This window comes from Brachionichthys hirsutus, chromosome 13, assembly GCF_040956055.1.
Source record: "Brachionichthys hirsutus isolate HB-005 chromosome 13, CSIRO-AGI_Bhir_v1, whole genome shotgun sequence".
Classification (NCBI taxonomy): Eukaryota; Metazoa; Chordata; class Actinopteri; order Lophiiformes; family Brachionichthyidae; genus Brachionichthys; species Brachionichthys hirsutus.
The window spans coordinates 8,369,243-8,381,652 of NC_090909.1; the positions used below are offsets into that span (position 1 = coordinate 8,369,243).

The 12,410-nt window shown below is 47.3% G+C and overlaps 1 protein-coding gene across 1 annotated transcript; it reads left to right on the plus strand.

The window, feature by feature from the left end:
* Window positions 1–2,094: 2,094 nt before the first annotated feature.
* LOC137903166 (claspin) lies at window positions 2,095–12,199 on the plus strand. Its single transcript, XM_068747302.1, has 25 exons — window positions 2,095–2,121; window positions 2,852–2,969; window positions 3,298–3,713; window positions 3,938–4,090; window positions 4,279–4,344; window positions 4,415–4,487; window positions 4,797–4,899; window positions 5,590–6,128; window positions 6,198–6,386; window positions 6,492–6,655; window positions 6,747–6,928; window positions 7,018–7,070; window positions 7,171–7,361; window positions 7,675–7,774; window positions 7,817–8,197; window positions 8,304–8,337; window positions 8,531–8,603; window positions 8,712–8,842; window positions 8,971–9,132; window positions 9,257–9,378; window positions 9,627–9,757; window positions 9,828–9,945; window positions 10,252–10,331; window positions 10,739–10,900; window positions 12,071–12,199. Exons 1-25 carry the CDS (start codon window positions 2,095–2,097, stop codon window positions 12,197–12,199), a joined length of 3,897 nt encoding a protein of 1,298 aa, XP_068603403.1.
* Window positions 12,200–12,410: the final 211 nt, after the last annotated feature.

A 12,410-nucleotide genomic window follows, 5' to 3' on the forward strand; every position in this document is an offset into this window, starting at 1 on the left:
TCTGTGCGCATGCGTAATGTGATTTACTTTGCTAGCTCTTTCATTGTTATTATTAAGTTGTATTATTCTCGTTTTAGAGTTTAGAGGGCCAATAGTAATAATAGAAAATGTAAAAAGGAAGTGAAGAATCGTGTGCAGGCAGGCTGGAGGAAAGTATCAGGTGTGCTCTGTGATAGGAGAGTCAGCGAGGATGGTGGAGATGAAGATGATGAGGTTCTCCTTGGGAGTGACCAGGTTGGATAGGATTAGAAATGAGGCAATAAGAGGGACAGTGAAGGTTAGACATTTTGGAGATAAGGTCAGAGAGACCAGACTTCGATGGTTTGGACATGTCCAGAGGAGAGACAGGGACGATATCGGTAGAAGGATGCTGAGGATGGAGCTGAACAGGGCTAGAGGTCGACCCAGGAGAAGATACATGGACGTAGTGAGGGAGGACATGAGAGTGGCTGGTGTTGGGGAGGACGATGCAAAGGACAGGGTGAAGTGGAGAAGGTTGATTTGCTTTGGCAACCCCTCAGGGGACAAGCCCGAAGTACAGTAGTAGTAGTTTTAGAGCAGGAACATCACAGTGATACAAAAATCTTGATATTGTGTGTAAATAAATACAATAACTAAAAATAGAATGTTGATAATATAGTACATACATAACCCAACTAACACTGCCAGAAGTGAAGTGAGTGAAGAGATAAAACGTCAGACAAAAGTGGGCAAAAACATAAACTCCTTGGGGGATGTAAAAATAATTTCAGGGAACTTTAATGCATCTTCTCTTCCATCCAGGTCCTGGTAATCCTTGAGACTGAATCTTGAAATTTGAATCACAGCCAAGCAACAAAGGGAAGTCATTTGAAGACTGTGCAGGGGAGGAGAGATTAAATGGTTTGAGAGGGGCATCAAGGAAGGACTAATCATGTTGGAACGACCTTCTCTAAAGAGAGACGGGCTGCTCTGCCGTCACAATGCAGTCTCTCCCCTGACGGTCTTAACAGCATTCACATCATAATGAAGTAACGCTCTTAGCACTTTAATGCTAATGACTCATGTGATTGCCCACTTTGTGAAAGTGGGCCTAAAATGACCTTTGATTCCTGACCCCCCCCCCCCCCCCCCCCCACACACACACACCTGAAAAAGCTTTTTATGTGGGAGGTTAAATGTCTTCCAGTAGCTTCAGACTCATCAACCTTCAAGAACCTAAAGCAACACAATTCAATTTTTGTTTTAAACAATTCTACATGTTTTACTAAATGTTAAATAATACATTTAAGTCCTGTGATTATATTCTTTGCAATGCGAGATCCAGGCATCATTGGTACAGTATTATGAAAATGTATAATGATCATTTGCTTTACATAACTCAACTTCTTGGTCTGTATTGCCCTATTGATATTATTCTGAATTTATTCCAGTTTGCATCATCTAACGTCCATCTAATCCACCTAATCTTGAATTTATTAGCATCAGATCGTATTACAATACGTACACAATACAATATAACAATACAATATATTATATATTACCTCGGTTATAACAGCCATCTCAAATATCACCAGCGGATGACAGAATCCTACTATTGTGACAAAAAAGGCCCGCCCAACTCTAGCTCTGATTGGCTTGACGTGTCCGTCACGTTACTGACGTAGCCTCTCGCTCGAAGAACTTCAACGAGATGGAAAGGTAAACGTCATCATTTCAGTGGTTAAAAGTGGGGCGGGGCATGGCGTCCCCATAGTGGCATTGGCAAATCCGTGTATACCGCCAAGCAATGTCGTAAAATTGGGCGGATACAAAGTTCTCAAATAGACCAATGGGAACGCGAGAATTCGGAGAGGGGCGTCTCGATGAGCAAAAACTGCGGACCAGCTGTCACGGCCCGCGAAAGATCAAAATCTCAATAGCTGTGTATGGAACAGGCGGGAGGGTCACGAACACTCCGGCTAAATGCTTCCTAAATGGGCATTCAGAGATTAAAATAGATTCTGTTTCACAGACATTAACTTTCCGAAGTCTCTGCTAACTGCTGGGAATTGTCAAGGTATTAGCGCAACTGGGTTTCTTCACGAGAAAGCGTGAATTAGCCCGCGGACAAAGATGAGCCTCGTCCTTTCTCAACAGCAGGTGAGCAAACGCTCGCAAGATAATAGTTGTTAGTGGACATGAAAGTAGCGGACTGATGTGTTTCTGCATTGTCCATAAGTTACGCGAAACTGTCAAAAAATCAAATGTCTTCGAGGCCATTCGGCTTCGCTAGTTGGTTAGCTAGCCCGCTAGGGTAAGGGTTAGGGCTGCTGCGTTGTTGTCTTGGCCTGGTCGCAGCGATGAAGTCCCCGTTAGTCCGAGTTTACTGAATCGACCACTGTTAAAAAAATCATATTCGAAGTAAATTGCGACATAAAGTTATGGCTCTGTTCAAGGGAGCGACAGTTAGCTTGTTAAACACTGGGAGGAAGCTAGAAGCTATGTCGCTAGCTGTTCTGAGTACTCACTGTGTGCTGGGTTCATTCTGAGGCGCCACTCACTCCAAACTCTCGCAACTGGCTCCAGTACTAACTTATTTACTTTGCAAAGTACTTCCATTTAATACAGATACATGCCATTATCTTATAAGTTTTTCCTGAAGAGGTTATGGATTTGCAGGTATTAGTCGTTGTAGTTTCCCACTACAATTACTAATACCAATTTGTATTTAAATACCATTTCATTAAAAGAGAGCACAATCAATAATGTTGTACGTTAATAGTGGGCCGTGTGCACCTTGTATTATGGATGTATTACACTGAAGTTGGGTTCATGTTGTAGAACATTTGCAGACTGTTGCTTGAATTGCGTTTTCTGTTTTTGCACTCAGGTGGACGGACTCCCAGTTGCGCCCCGAACAGCGACAGAGTGTGATTTGGACAGTGGAATGGGATCTCCAACAGAGGAGACGGCCACAGAGCCGGCCAACAGCAGAGAGGGATGTCCAGGTGAAGCGACGCATGACGCCGACAAGTAGTAGTAGTAGACATTTATGTATACTTAGTCACAAAAGCAACAGTCAAACATGATTTAATTTGCAATGCTCATGTAGGTTAAATCAAATCTAGGTAAATAAGAGGTTTCAAGGACTTTACGAAGTGTTTCTGCGTAATGAACAACCTATTAATACTCGCTTACAGATAACGGTGGTATGGAAGAATCATATTTAGGTTACGTAAAGAGTACTTGGGCTAAGATGCTTTCCACATGTTGCTTAGATACATTCAAGGAACTCATAATGATTTGGGGTGATGATATTATCTTGTGTTTTTCCAGAGTCTGATGATGACGACGACGATGACGTCACAGTTCACAGAAAACCTCATCGGAATGCTATCAGAGACAGTGACGATGAAGAGGAGGCGGCTGCAGAGAGCACTGTTTGCACGGCAGAAGCACCGGCCTTGTCTGCTTCCAGTGGAGAAGAGAAGAATGAGAGGAACGCGAGAGGACAGAGGAAGAGCAAGAGAATAAGCCGTGTTCCCGAGGACAGCGAGGACAGCGAGGACAGCGAGTCTCAGCAGACATGCGGAGGGACGGAGGAGGAACCGGAGGCGGTGAGGCAAGAAATGAAATCAAAGGAGGAGCGGAAGAAAAGAGAGAAGAGTCCGAGGCACAAACGGAAAAAGGAGAAGCGAAGCAAAGCAGTGGAGAAGTTGAAGAAGAAAGACAGACTCTGTGAAATGAATGAGGTTCGTGCAGCGTGACCTTTTCGTTCAGTGGTGCCTGTTTTCTTCTCATAAGTCTGTCCGGACCAGAGCATCAATGCTCTATCTATTCATGTGTTGGATCGTTTATTATTTTACATGTTTAGGTTTATAAATGCATAACAAACTGTATGGTTTAGCAAAGTTTGGACGTGTCAAACTTAAACCAATGGAAAATAATGAATGAAAGCGTTTCTCGTGCGTTTCAGAGCCCACCGCTGCCTCAGGCTCTGAATGACAGCGGCTGCCTGCTGGGCGACACGGAACTGTTTGACGCTGGTCTTGACAGTGAGGAAGATGAGGATGAAGAATCTCTGGAGGCCATCCGCACTGCTGTTAAGAAAAAGATGAAGAAACATAAGGTGCCAAAGAATGTTGCAATCCATAGATCCAGAATGTTTGTGTTCTGATGTTGAATAAAATCATAAAATCATAAAATGTTACTTTATATTTCCAAAAGTAAAAACGAATTCCTTACATTTTGCCTTCAATGGTGTCAGGATTTAATGAAGTTTAAAAACAACATTTTTATTGTTAACGGTTGGTGCAGGGTCCTCTCCTGAGTGGGGATGAGGAGGAGGAAGATGAAGAGGCTGCGGAGAAACCCCGTCGTGTGGTATGCAATGCCTACGTCATAAATTATCCTGAATGAAAGATTTCATTCTGAACATTTGTGATGTTTTCAGGAGAGGAAAGCCGCACGAGCAAGCAAAGAGGCAATGAAGCAGCTCCACAGTGAATCTCAGAGGCTGGTCAGAGGTCAGATTGACTTAATGTAACCTGGAAATAAAACGCAGATATTAAGTCACGAAAAGCAAAAAAAAAAACGAGGAATCAACCGTTTGGTTGAAGACGTTTCACCTCTCGTCCACGAGGCTTCTTCGGGTCTCAACGGCTGGTAGAGAGTCCAGATTCTTCTACTGCCGCTGGAGCAGAGCGTCTTCGACCAAACTGAAACGAGTCTCGTTGATTCTCTGTTTCTGCTCTTCGTGATTAAACCTGTAGGACGTGTGATTCAGACTTTAGAATGGCAGCCTTATGTCGTCTGTGCTTGTGCTGGCTTTCTAGAGTCCACCCTTGGCCTGCCCTATTACGTCCCCGAGCCGAAAACCATCGACCAGTTCTTCAAGCGGCGGGCCAGGCCAGCGGGATCCGCCATGGCGTTGTTGAAGTAAAGACAAAACGCATTCATACATCACAGCGAGACGTGGCTACGTGGCCAATAATCGCCAGCCGTGAATGAATGAATATATTTGAATGAATATATTTATTAGATAGAATGTTAGAGTACAAGTACAGTCACACAGTAATATGTATTACAGTACAAATAAAGTCAAACATCCTGTCTAAGAGGAGCATTTCGAAAAAGCCCTTGCGGTCTTGTTTCCGTTGAAAGTCCTTCGTACATAAATCATCCACAATTAACAATACAAATTTAACAATACAAATACAAATAAAATCAATATTCAATAACTCAATTGATGCAACGTAACATTAGAAAAATAAAAATAAAATTATTTTACACCGCTGATGCAAACTAACAATTAATCTAAAATAAATTACACCACTGATGCACAGTGACAATGAATGACAATAGATTACATAAATTACAATAAATTACTAAGGCAATTAATATGTGCAACGTAGGTGCACAAAAAAAGGGGGGGTTGATCCGGAGAGAGTCGCGATGACTATCTCCGTTTCTGTCCCCCTAAAAGGTGTATTTTTAGGGCCGTTTTGAAGGAGGCCGTAGTCTCGGGTCTCACCAAACACACGCGGTTGCGTTAAGTTTAGGTTTAGTATTTCTGTCAGCCATAAGTCTAAAGGCTTCTGGGTGATCATATCACTTTTTTATCTTCAGATCTGCAAAGTATTCTGCTGTGCTGTTGGAAGCGCCGGCACCTCTTCCTCAGGCTCCCACTGACCCTCACAGCGACCCTCTGGAGTCTCCCACAGAGCAGGACACTCCGTCCACTCGGATCCAGCCCCAAAGCGCTCCAGCTGCCGCCTCATCCCCGCAGAAGCGGACTATCGTCAGCCTGGATCCCGACCCTGCGTTTGAGCCGATGCTCTACCTCTCTGAGAGTTTGCAGGACGCGCTCGCTACAGACGGAGCGGCGATTCCTGCGTCTGACTCTCAAGGGGAAACCTTCCCAGCAGCCTCGGAGCGAATCGGGGCTGCGGCGACGTCTGACGCCCGTCGGCCGGAACGTGCGCCCGGGAATGTGGAGGATCCGGTAATCGCTCCGTGTGGGAGCGCCGGTCCAACGCGGCCCACCAAATCCAAGAGGGGCAAACTGGCTCTGCTGAAGCAGCTCGGCCTGGACCCCCCGCCTGTTGCTAAACTTCATCCTGATGACGGAGCCTTCGTTCACCTCGAGTCTCCGCAGCTCAACCCTGGTGAGTGAATATCAGCCCACTTCTATGCTATCGTATCGATGTCGGGCTTCACCTTTCGTCTTTATTTAGGCGTCGAGGCCCTGAAAAGGCGTTACCTTCGCCATGTCCAAGCGCCCGCGTGCCCTCGGGGTGAGCGCTCGGTGCAGCTCCACATCATCTGCAAAGACAGCACCCCATCAGGGGCAGAAGAGTTGCACTCCAAGTCTGTGACCGTCACTGTTAAAGAGGGAGCCGAGGAGCCTGCGTCAACCAAGCCAGGTGAGCGTATGCAGGAGGTGGGAACGTCAGCGTTCCCGGGAATGTTAAGAGTCTCTTTTTTTTTTTTCTTTTGCCATTGATTCTACCTCCCGTTTCTCTTCTTAGGTGAGAAGCTGCTCACGCTGAAGCAGCGCCTGCAGCTCGCCATGGCCCAGAGGAGAAAGGAGGAGAGAGCGCGCAAGGCCGAGCTCAACCGTCTAGACAATGAAGACTGTGAGGAGGAGGAGGGCGAAGAAGAAGAAGAAGATATGACGGACGAGGAGGAAGAGGTATGAGGCTATTTGATTCTCGTTGCTTGAGAACAATCGCATCTACACTTTTCTGTGTTCATACTTTCATCAAACCTGCTCCCTCTACCAGAATGTAGATGACTTGCTAGGAGGTGATGACGGTGAGGAGGAGGAGGAGGAGGAAGGCAGCGTGGCCCCGAGTATCAGAAGCCCTTCTCCTGTGGCCCTGAACAGACCGTTGTCGACCCCTGACCTGGTTAACACAGACGGCACGCTCATGTTGTTTCCGGGAAACTCCTGCTCTCGCACAGGGTGAGCGTGCTGGAAGTGACCCGTTGTTTTGTGCCGCGGCGTGTAAAATGTAGGTCTTCCAGCTTCACGTGTGCCGTTGTCCCGTTTAGTGATGGTGTTAAAAGGTCAGGACCTCCTGGACTGGACAGCGGCAACAAGATGGGTGGGTACAGTGAAAGACCTCATTTGGATTGGTCAATAGTTTCTGCACTCAAAGCGGAGACTGGAGTAGAAATCATCAGCCAGAATATCTCCTATTCCAGATGAGGAAGACTCGTCGTCCCTGGCGAGGGACAACAGCCACAACAGCAGCTTTGAGCTCGCCGGATCCATGATCACTTCCTACCAGCCTGTAAATCACCGCTCCACAGGAAGGAGCGCCTCCAACTCGTCCGTGTTCCGCTCCCCTTCTCCCTGCCTCTTCAGGCCCAGCTTCCTCGGCTCCGCCTCCAAGGTATGAGATCAATATCTAAATATCTCAAATGACAGCTTTGAATTCTGCAAAAACGTGCAACAATGTGCTTCACAATGAAGGAGCATAGTGATGATGATGATGATGATGATGAGAATTCAAGACAATGGAAATGTGCTCATCCATGCACACCTCAATATTCCCTCATTTAAAGTATTTTAAATGTAAGTTTGTCCCGGAATGATGAGAGGCAAGATAAAGACAACTATTAAAAAAACAAAACAAAACCTGATAGTTGTATTTATATTTTGCTTCAAAACTTTTATGGTTTAACTTTTAATTTTTCTCCCATCAGAGCTCAGGGAAAGTCTCCGAGCCGTCTCTCTGTCTTCCCGTTGAAGACTCTCAGGACTTGTATGCGCCTCCGTCACCAGGAGTCGATTCTGGGCGTCTCGGTGGCGCCGCTTCGGGCCCCGGTGCGGATGGCGACTCCCAAGGTCGTTTTTCGCTGGAGGACGACGCCCATTCCCAGTTACTCGATGCGGACGGCTTCCTGAATGTAGGGCCGCGCCCCGGCGCGTCCCGATCCCACAAGAGACAGTTGATCCTGGACAGCATGGACGAAAACGCGATGGATGCGAACATGGGGGAGCTGCTGGGGTTGTGCTCCGGAGTTTTCGTGACGGCCGAGAGCAGCTCCAGTCAGACGCAAGAGGACGAGCTGCTCGGGTTGTGCTCCGGAGCGTTTCCACCAACGCAGACAGGGAAGCAGCTGATGGATTTGGAGAAGGATGAGGAAGGAGGACAGGGAGGAGAATCTGATAATAACACCATGGATCAGCTGCTGGGGCGGTGCTCAAGGGCGTTTCCTAGTCCAGGTAAAGGAGTTACACCGGACCGGGGGTGGGGGGGGGGGGGGTCACATAAACTTGTTGAACCATCTTTTTAACTGTTTAAATATTTCTGCTTTGTTGTCACTTTTAGGTTCTGCTCACGCAGGTTCACTGACGCAAGACAGGTAAAGAACGAAAACCTAAAATAATCCAAGTCGTTAATTGGAAAAGGTTTTCTTCTGTCGAAGTTGATTTGCTTCTGTTCCGTTTTGATAAACTAACTGCACTTTTTTTTTTTTAATGTCCGCCTTCCTTGTTTAACGTCTTTTTGATCAACAAAAAGTTTTAGAATCCTCATTCTGATTTTTCTGTGTCCAGGAAAAACAAACCGGAGGAGGAAGAGGACTGCGAGTTCCGGCTTCTGTCCGACGTGGACAGCCGGAGTGAACCGGTAACGTACCGCGCCTCTCTGTTTGAGCCAGGTTTTACACTTCCTGTGGAAACGGCCCGCTCCGTATGTCTTCATCACACAAGTGACAAGTGGATCGTGGGTTTACAGGAGGATGATGATGATGATGATGAGGTAGAGGGAGATGAGGATGAGGAGAATGAGGACAATGACGTAGAAGAGGAGGAGCTGCAGGGTGTGTTTGCACCACGCCGGTTCAGGAAGAAGAAGAAGAAGAAGATGTGAGTGATATAAACTCTTATTTGTGTTGCTGCATGCATAACTAATCTAAATAAACCTGATGTTTGACATAAAAACATCAATCACCTTCATCAGCTCTGGTCTGAACGGTTTTGCCTCCACTTCACAGGCGACTGGCGGACTTCCTGGAATCGGAAGCGGAGCTGTCGGGCAGCGACGTGGGCAGCGATGAGGAGGATGGAGAGCGGGGCAGTGACTATGAGGAAGAGGAGCTCCTAGAGGAGCTTCCCTCTGATCAAGAGCTGCAGGATCAGGTCAACAAGATCCACATGTGAGTAAAATGTTCTCATTCCATGCCATCAAATATACGTCATTTATATAGTCAATGAACGAAGGAATAAGGACTAAATCTGAGTTTTAGCTGTTTAAACCGAGGGATGAAAATATTCCCACAGGAAGCAGATAATGGACGATGACAAGCGTCGTCTGAGGCTCTATCAGGAGCGCTACCTCGCTGACGGAGACCTGCACTCCGACGGGCCGGGGCGAGCGCGCCGCTTCCGCTGGAAAAACATCGGTGAGCGGAAGCTGGAGGAAAACAGTCGGTTAAGCAGAGCGTCTGAACGTATAGCTTTAAATCAAATTGTTGCATATATTCAATTGCTTCCAGCTTTATTTATTTTACCAGCAATGAATGTTGCTAGACAAACGGTTCAAAAGGTTTGTGCAGCAAGGTGAGCCTGAAGGGTTCATCATATCTGCCGTTCACGTTCCACAAACATCCGTCAACGAAGCCTTCTGTTTCTTTGTGAATTCTTCCCCCAGATTCTGACTTCGACGTGGACAGAACGGGAGCAGAGGGCGACGAAGAGGAGGAAGAAGGCGATCTCATGGAGCACTCTGAGGCCCAGAGGAGGAAGGAGAGGATAGAGAGGGAGCAGTGGCTCAGGGAGCAGGTACGCCGCACAATTAGAAACGCAAACGTCAGCAGCCGTGAATGCCTTGAATGTTTGGGTTTCCTCTCAGTCCGAACAGAAAGCCAAGAAAGGGGACGAGCTGGACGTCGACGAGCAGGTCGGAGAGGAAGACAGTCGTTTCATGAAGCTGGCCAAAAAACTGACGGCAAAAACTCTGCAGAGAAAAGGTCAGTTTGATGCCGACGCTCACGACAAGAAGCTCAGGATGGTTCAGGGATCGGCGTTCAACGGACACCGGTTCCGCCAAAACCACTGACCTGCAAAGGGTTAATTTCCCCTCCACAGTGAATAGGACTCTGACGTCACAGGAAGAAATGTGACTGAAGCCGGCGGCGTGTAATATTCACCAGCTCTCGTTACCGGATGCTTCACATCCACAGCTCAGCCCGATAAAGTCGGCTCGGCAACAGGAGAAGCCGATCCGGTCAGGTCGGGGATGATCCAACTGTTGCTCTTCTGAAATGTTCACACAGAGCTTCCTGCGGCGCCACAGCCCGAGAAGACGACCGCATCCGCCGTCAACCCCTTCCAGAGAGCCCCGCAGCCCTTCCAGGTGCAGCAGGAAATCTCGTTCGGGGGGGGCGTTAGCTTCATTTGACCTTTTTCCTGCTCCCATTTCATGTTGTTTTGGTCGTAGTTATTTACTCTGTCGGCATCAGTCAAAGGTTATTTTATATCTGAAGCTGCTAACAAAAAGACGCTTTGTTAAAAATGTCGGGACAAAAAATACTCGCCCCCCCCCCCCCCCCCGCCCCAATTTTCTCTTTTAACTTGATTTCAAGATCAATCGCAGTTGGAATGCTCAGATTTAGAGGGTTAGTGGTTTAGAGATACAGCGATGCTTGCAGAGAATCTCGAGTCTTGTTTTCGATCTGGTGCTGCCTTCTGCCAAACTACGGATGGATTGAGTGGGTGTTGCCCCTGGGAATTCTTTAACTGATGATTGGCCAATCCTTCCAGGTGAGGAGAGGTTCTTTACTGAGTCAGCCTCATGCCATCCTCCAGAAGCTTGCTTCCATTTCTGAGGGGAATCCCGTGGCACCCAGAAATACCAGAGGCTTCTTGTTTCAAACTCTGTCTCCAGAGAAAGAGAAGTCGTCCTCAAGCGCTGCCCAGAAACCGGTGAGTGAAAGGAGCATTGTTGAAATACGGGATCCCAGTAAAACCATGTTGCACCAACACTGGGGGGGGGGAACCAGTCTGTGTGTTCAGTTTAATGCATATTAACACATTTATCCAGATCCAATCCTACATAGTCTGGAGTCTCTCTCGCTATTAGTAGTTTATTAGTATTAGATGGAAATATATATAAAAAACAAAAACCTGTAGGTTACAGGTTCAAATCCGACTTGTGGCCTTTCTGTGAGGAGTTTGCGTGTTCTCCCCGCGTCCGCGTGGGTTCTCTCCGGGTTCTCTCCGGGTTCTCCGGCTTCCTTCCCACCAAAAACATGCAGCTTAGGTGCGTGTGGCTGATTGTCTGTCTCTGTGTTGCCCTGCGACGAACTGGCGGCTTGTTCAGGGTGTGCCCCGCCTCTCCCCCATTGACTGCTGGGATGGGCTCCAGCTTGGCCCGCGACCCCGGTGCCGGACAAAGCGGATGGAAAATGAATGAATGAATGAATGAATGGAAAACCTGTTGTTCGCTGGATAACAGATGCCAGTGAAAACAGTGCAACAAGAAAAGCTGCTGGTCTTATTTCATCATGGCCCTTGGCTGTCTTGCGTATAAGAGACTAAATACTGCGTATCCTGGATTAAATGGCAGCCGGATGTTTTTGAATGTTCCACTGTCTTGCTCATGTGTGCATCAGCTCCTCACAGTACGAAAGAGGAAATCTTCTCATTCTGCGAACCACATCCTGCAGTTGTTGCAGATTCGGTCCTCCTGTGAGTTTGTAGCCGCAGTTTGTGGCTTGAAGCCGAACGGCTGCACTGAGGCGGAACCTCAACGCGACACGTCCTGATGTAATGGGTCTGCCGGCTCGTCAGCCTGTCTGCATCACATCAGATGATCTTTCCCTTTTCTGAGTAGCAAATACTAGAAAAGAAAAGATCAGATTTAGTGATGTATTTATTTTCTTTTGGCTCGCTCTGCGATCATCATTCTAAAATTATCACGGAAACAAAAAAGCTGCTCGGAGAGCGTGATGGATGCAGCTATTGATGCTGCGTGTTTACCACTAGAGGGAGCCAAAGCCCCACAGTTCCTGATGGAGAGGAGCTGCGTCGCCTTAATGAAATCACGAAGCACTTATTCGTGTGGTTTTTTTAATGACTCTGATTGTGTTTCAGACACAGATTAAGAAGAGGGGTCCGATGGGGGCAGTAAACCCAGCAGCGAAGAGGCTCTGCAGGGAGAACAAACCCTCCGGACAGGCTAACGGCCCCCAGAAGAGCATCTTTCACTTCCTGGACCACTGACAGGTTGCAGCACCGGCTGGGAGTAAACTGGTTAAAGCCTCGGCCATCGTTTCATGAGACTTTAAACGGAGGAGGTGTTTACGTGGAAGCGCCTCCTCTCTGGTCTGAAGATCCTCCCTTCAGATGCCTTTTTTTTAAATGTTTTTTTTTACATTTGCTGTTCAGCCTCTGTCTTAATTTTTCTGCCGATAAAACCATCCTTCTGTCGCAG

What these genes read in the sequence shown, in the direction of transcription:
- LOC137903166 (XM_068747302.1), top strand. Translation starts at nt 2,095, where the DNA reads ATGAGCCTCGTCCTTTCTCAACAGCAG. An exon ending in AACTCCTGCTCTCGCACAGG is followed by an intron (nt 6,929 to 7,017) that starts GTGAGCGTGCTG and finishes TGTCCCGTTTAG; the next exon opens with TGATGGTGTTAAAAGGTCAG. An exon ending in GGACAGCGGCAACAAGATGG is followed by an intron (nt 7,071 to 7,170) that starts GTGGGTACAGTG and finishes CTCCTATTCCAG; the next exon opens with ATGAGGAAGACTCGTCGTCC.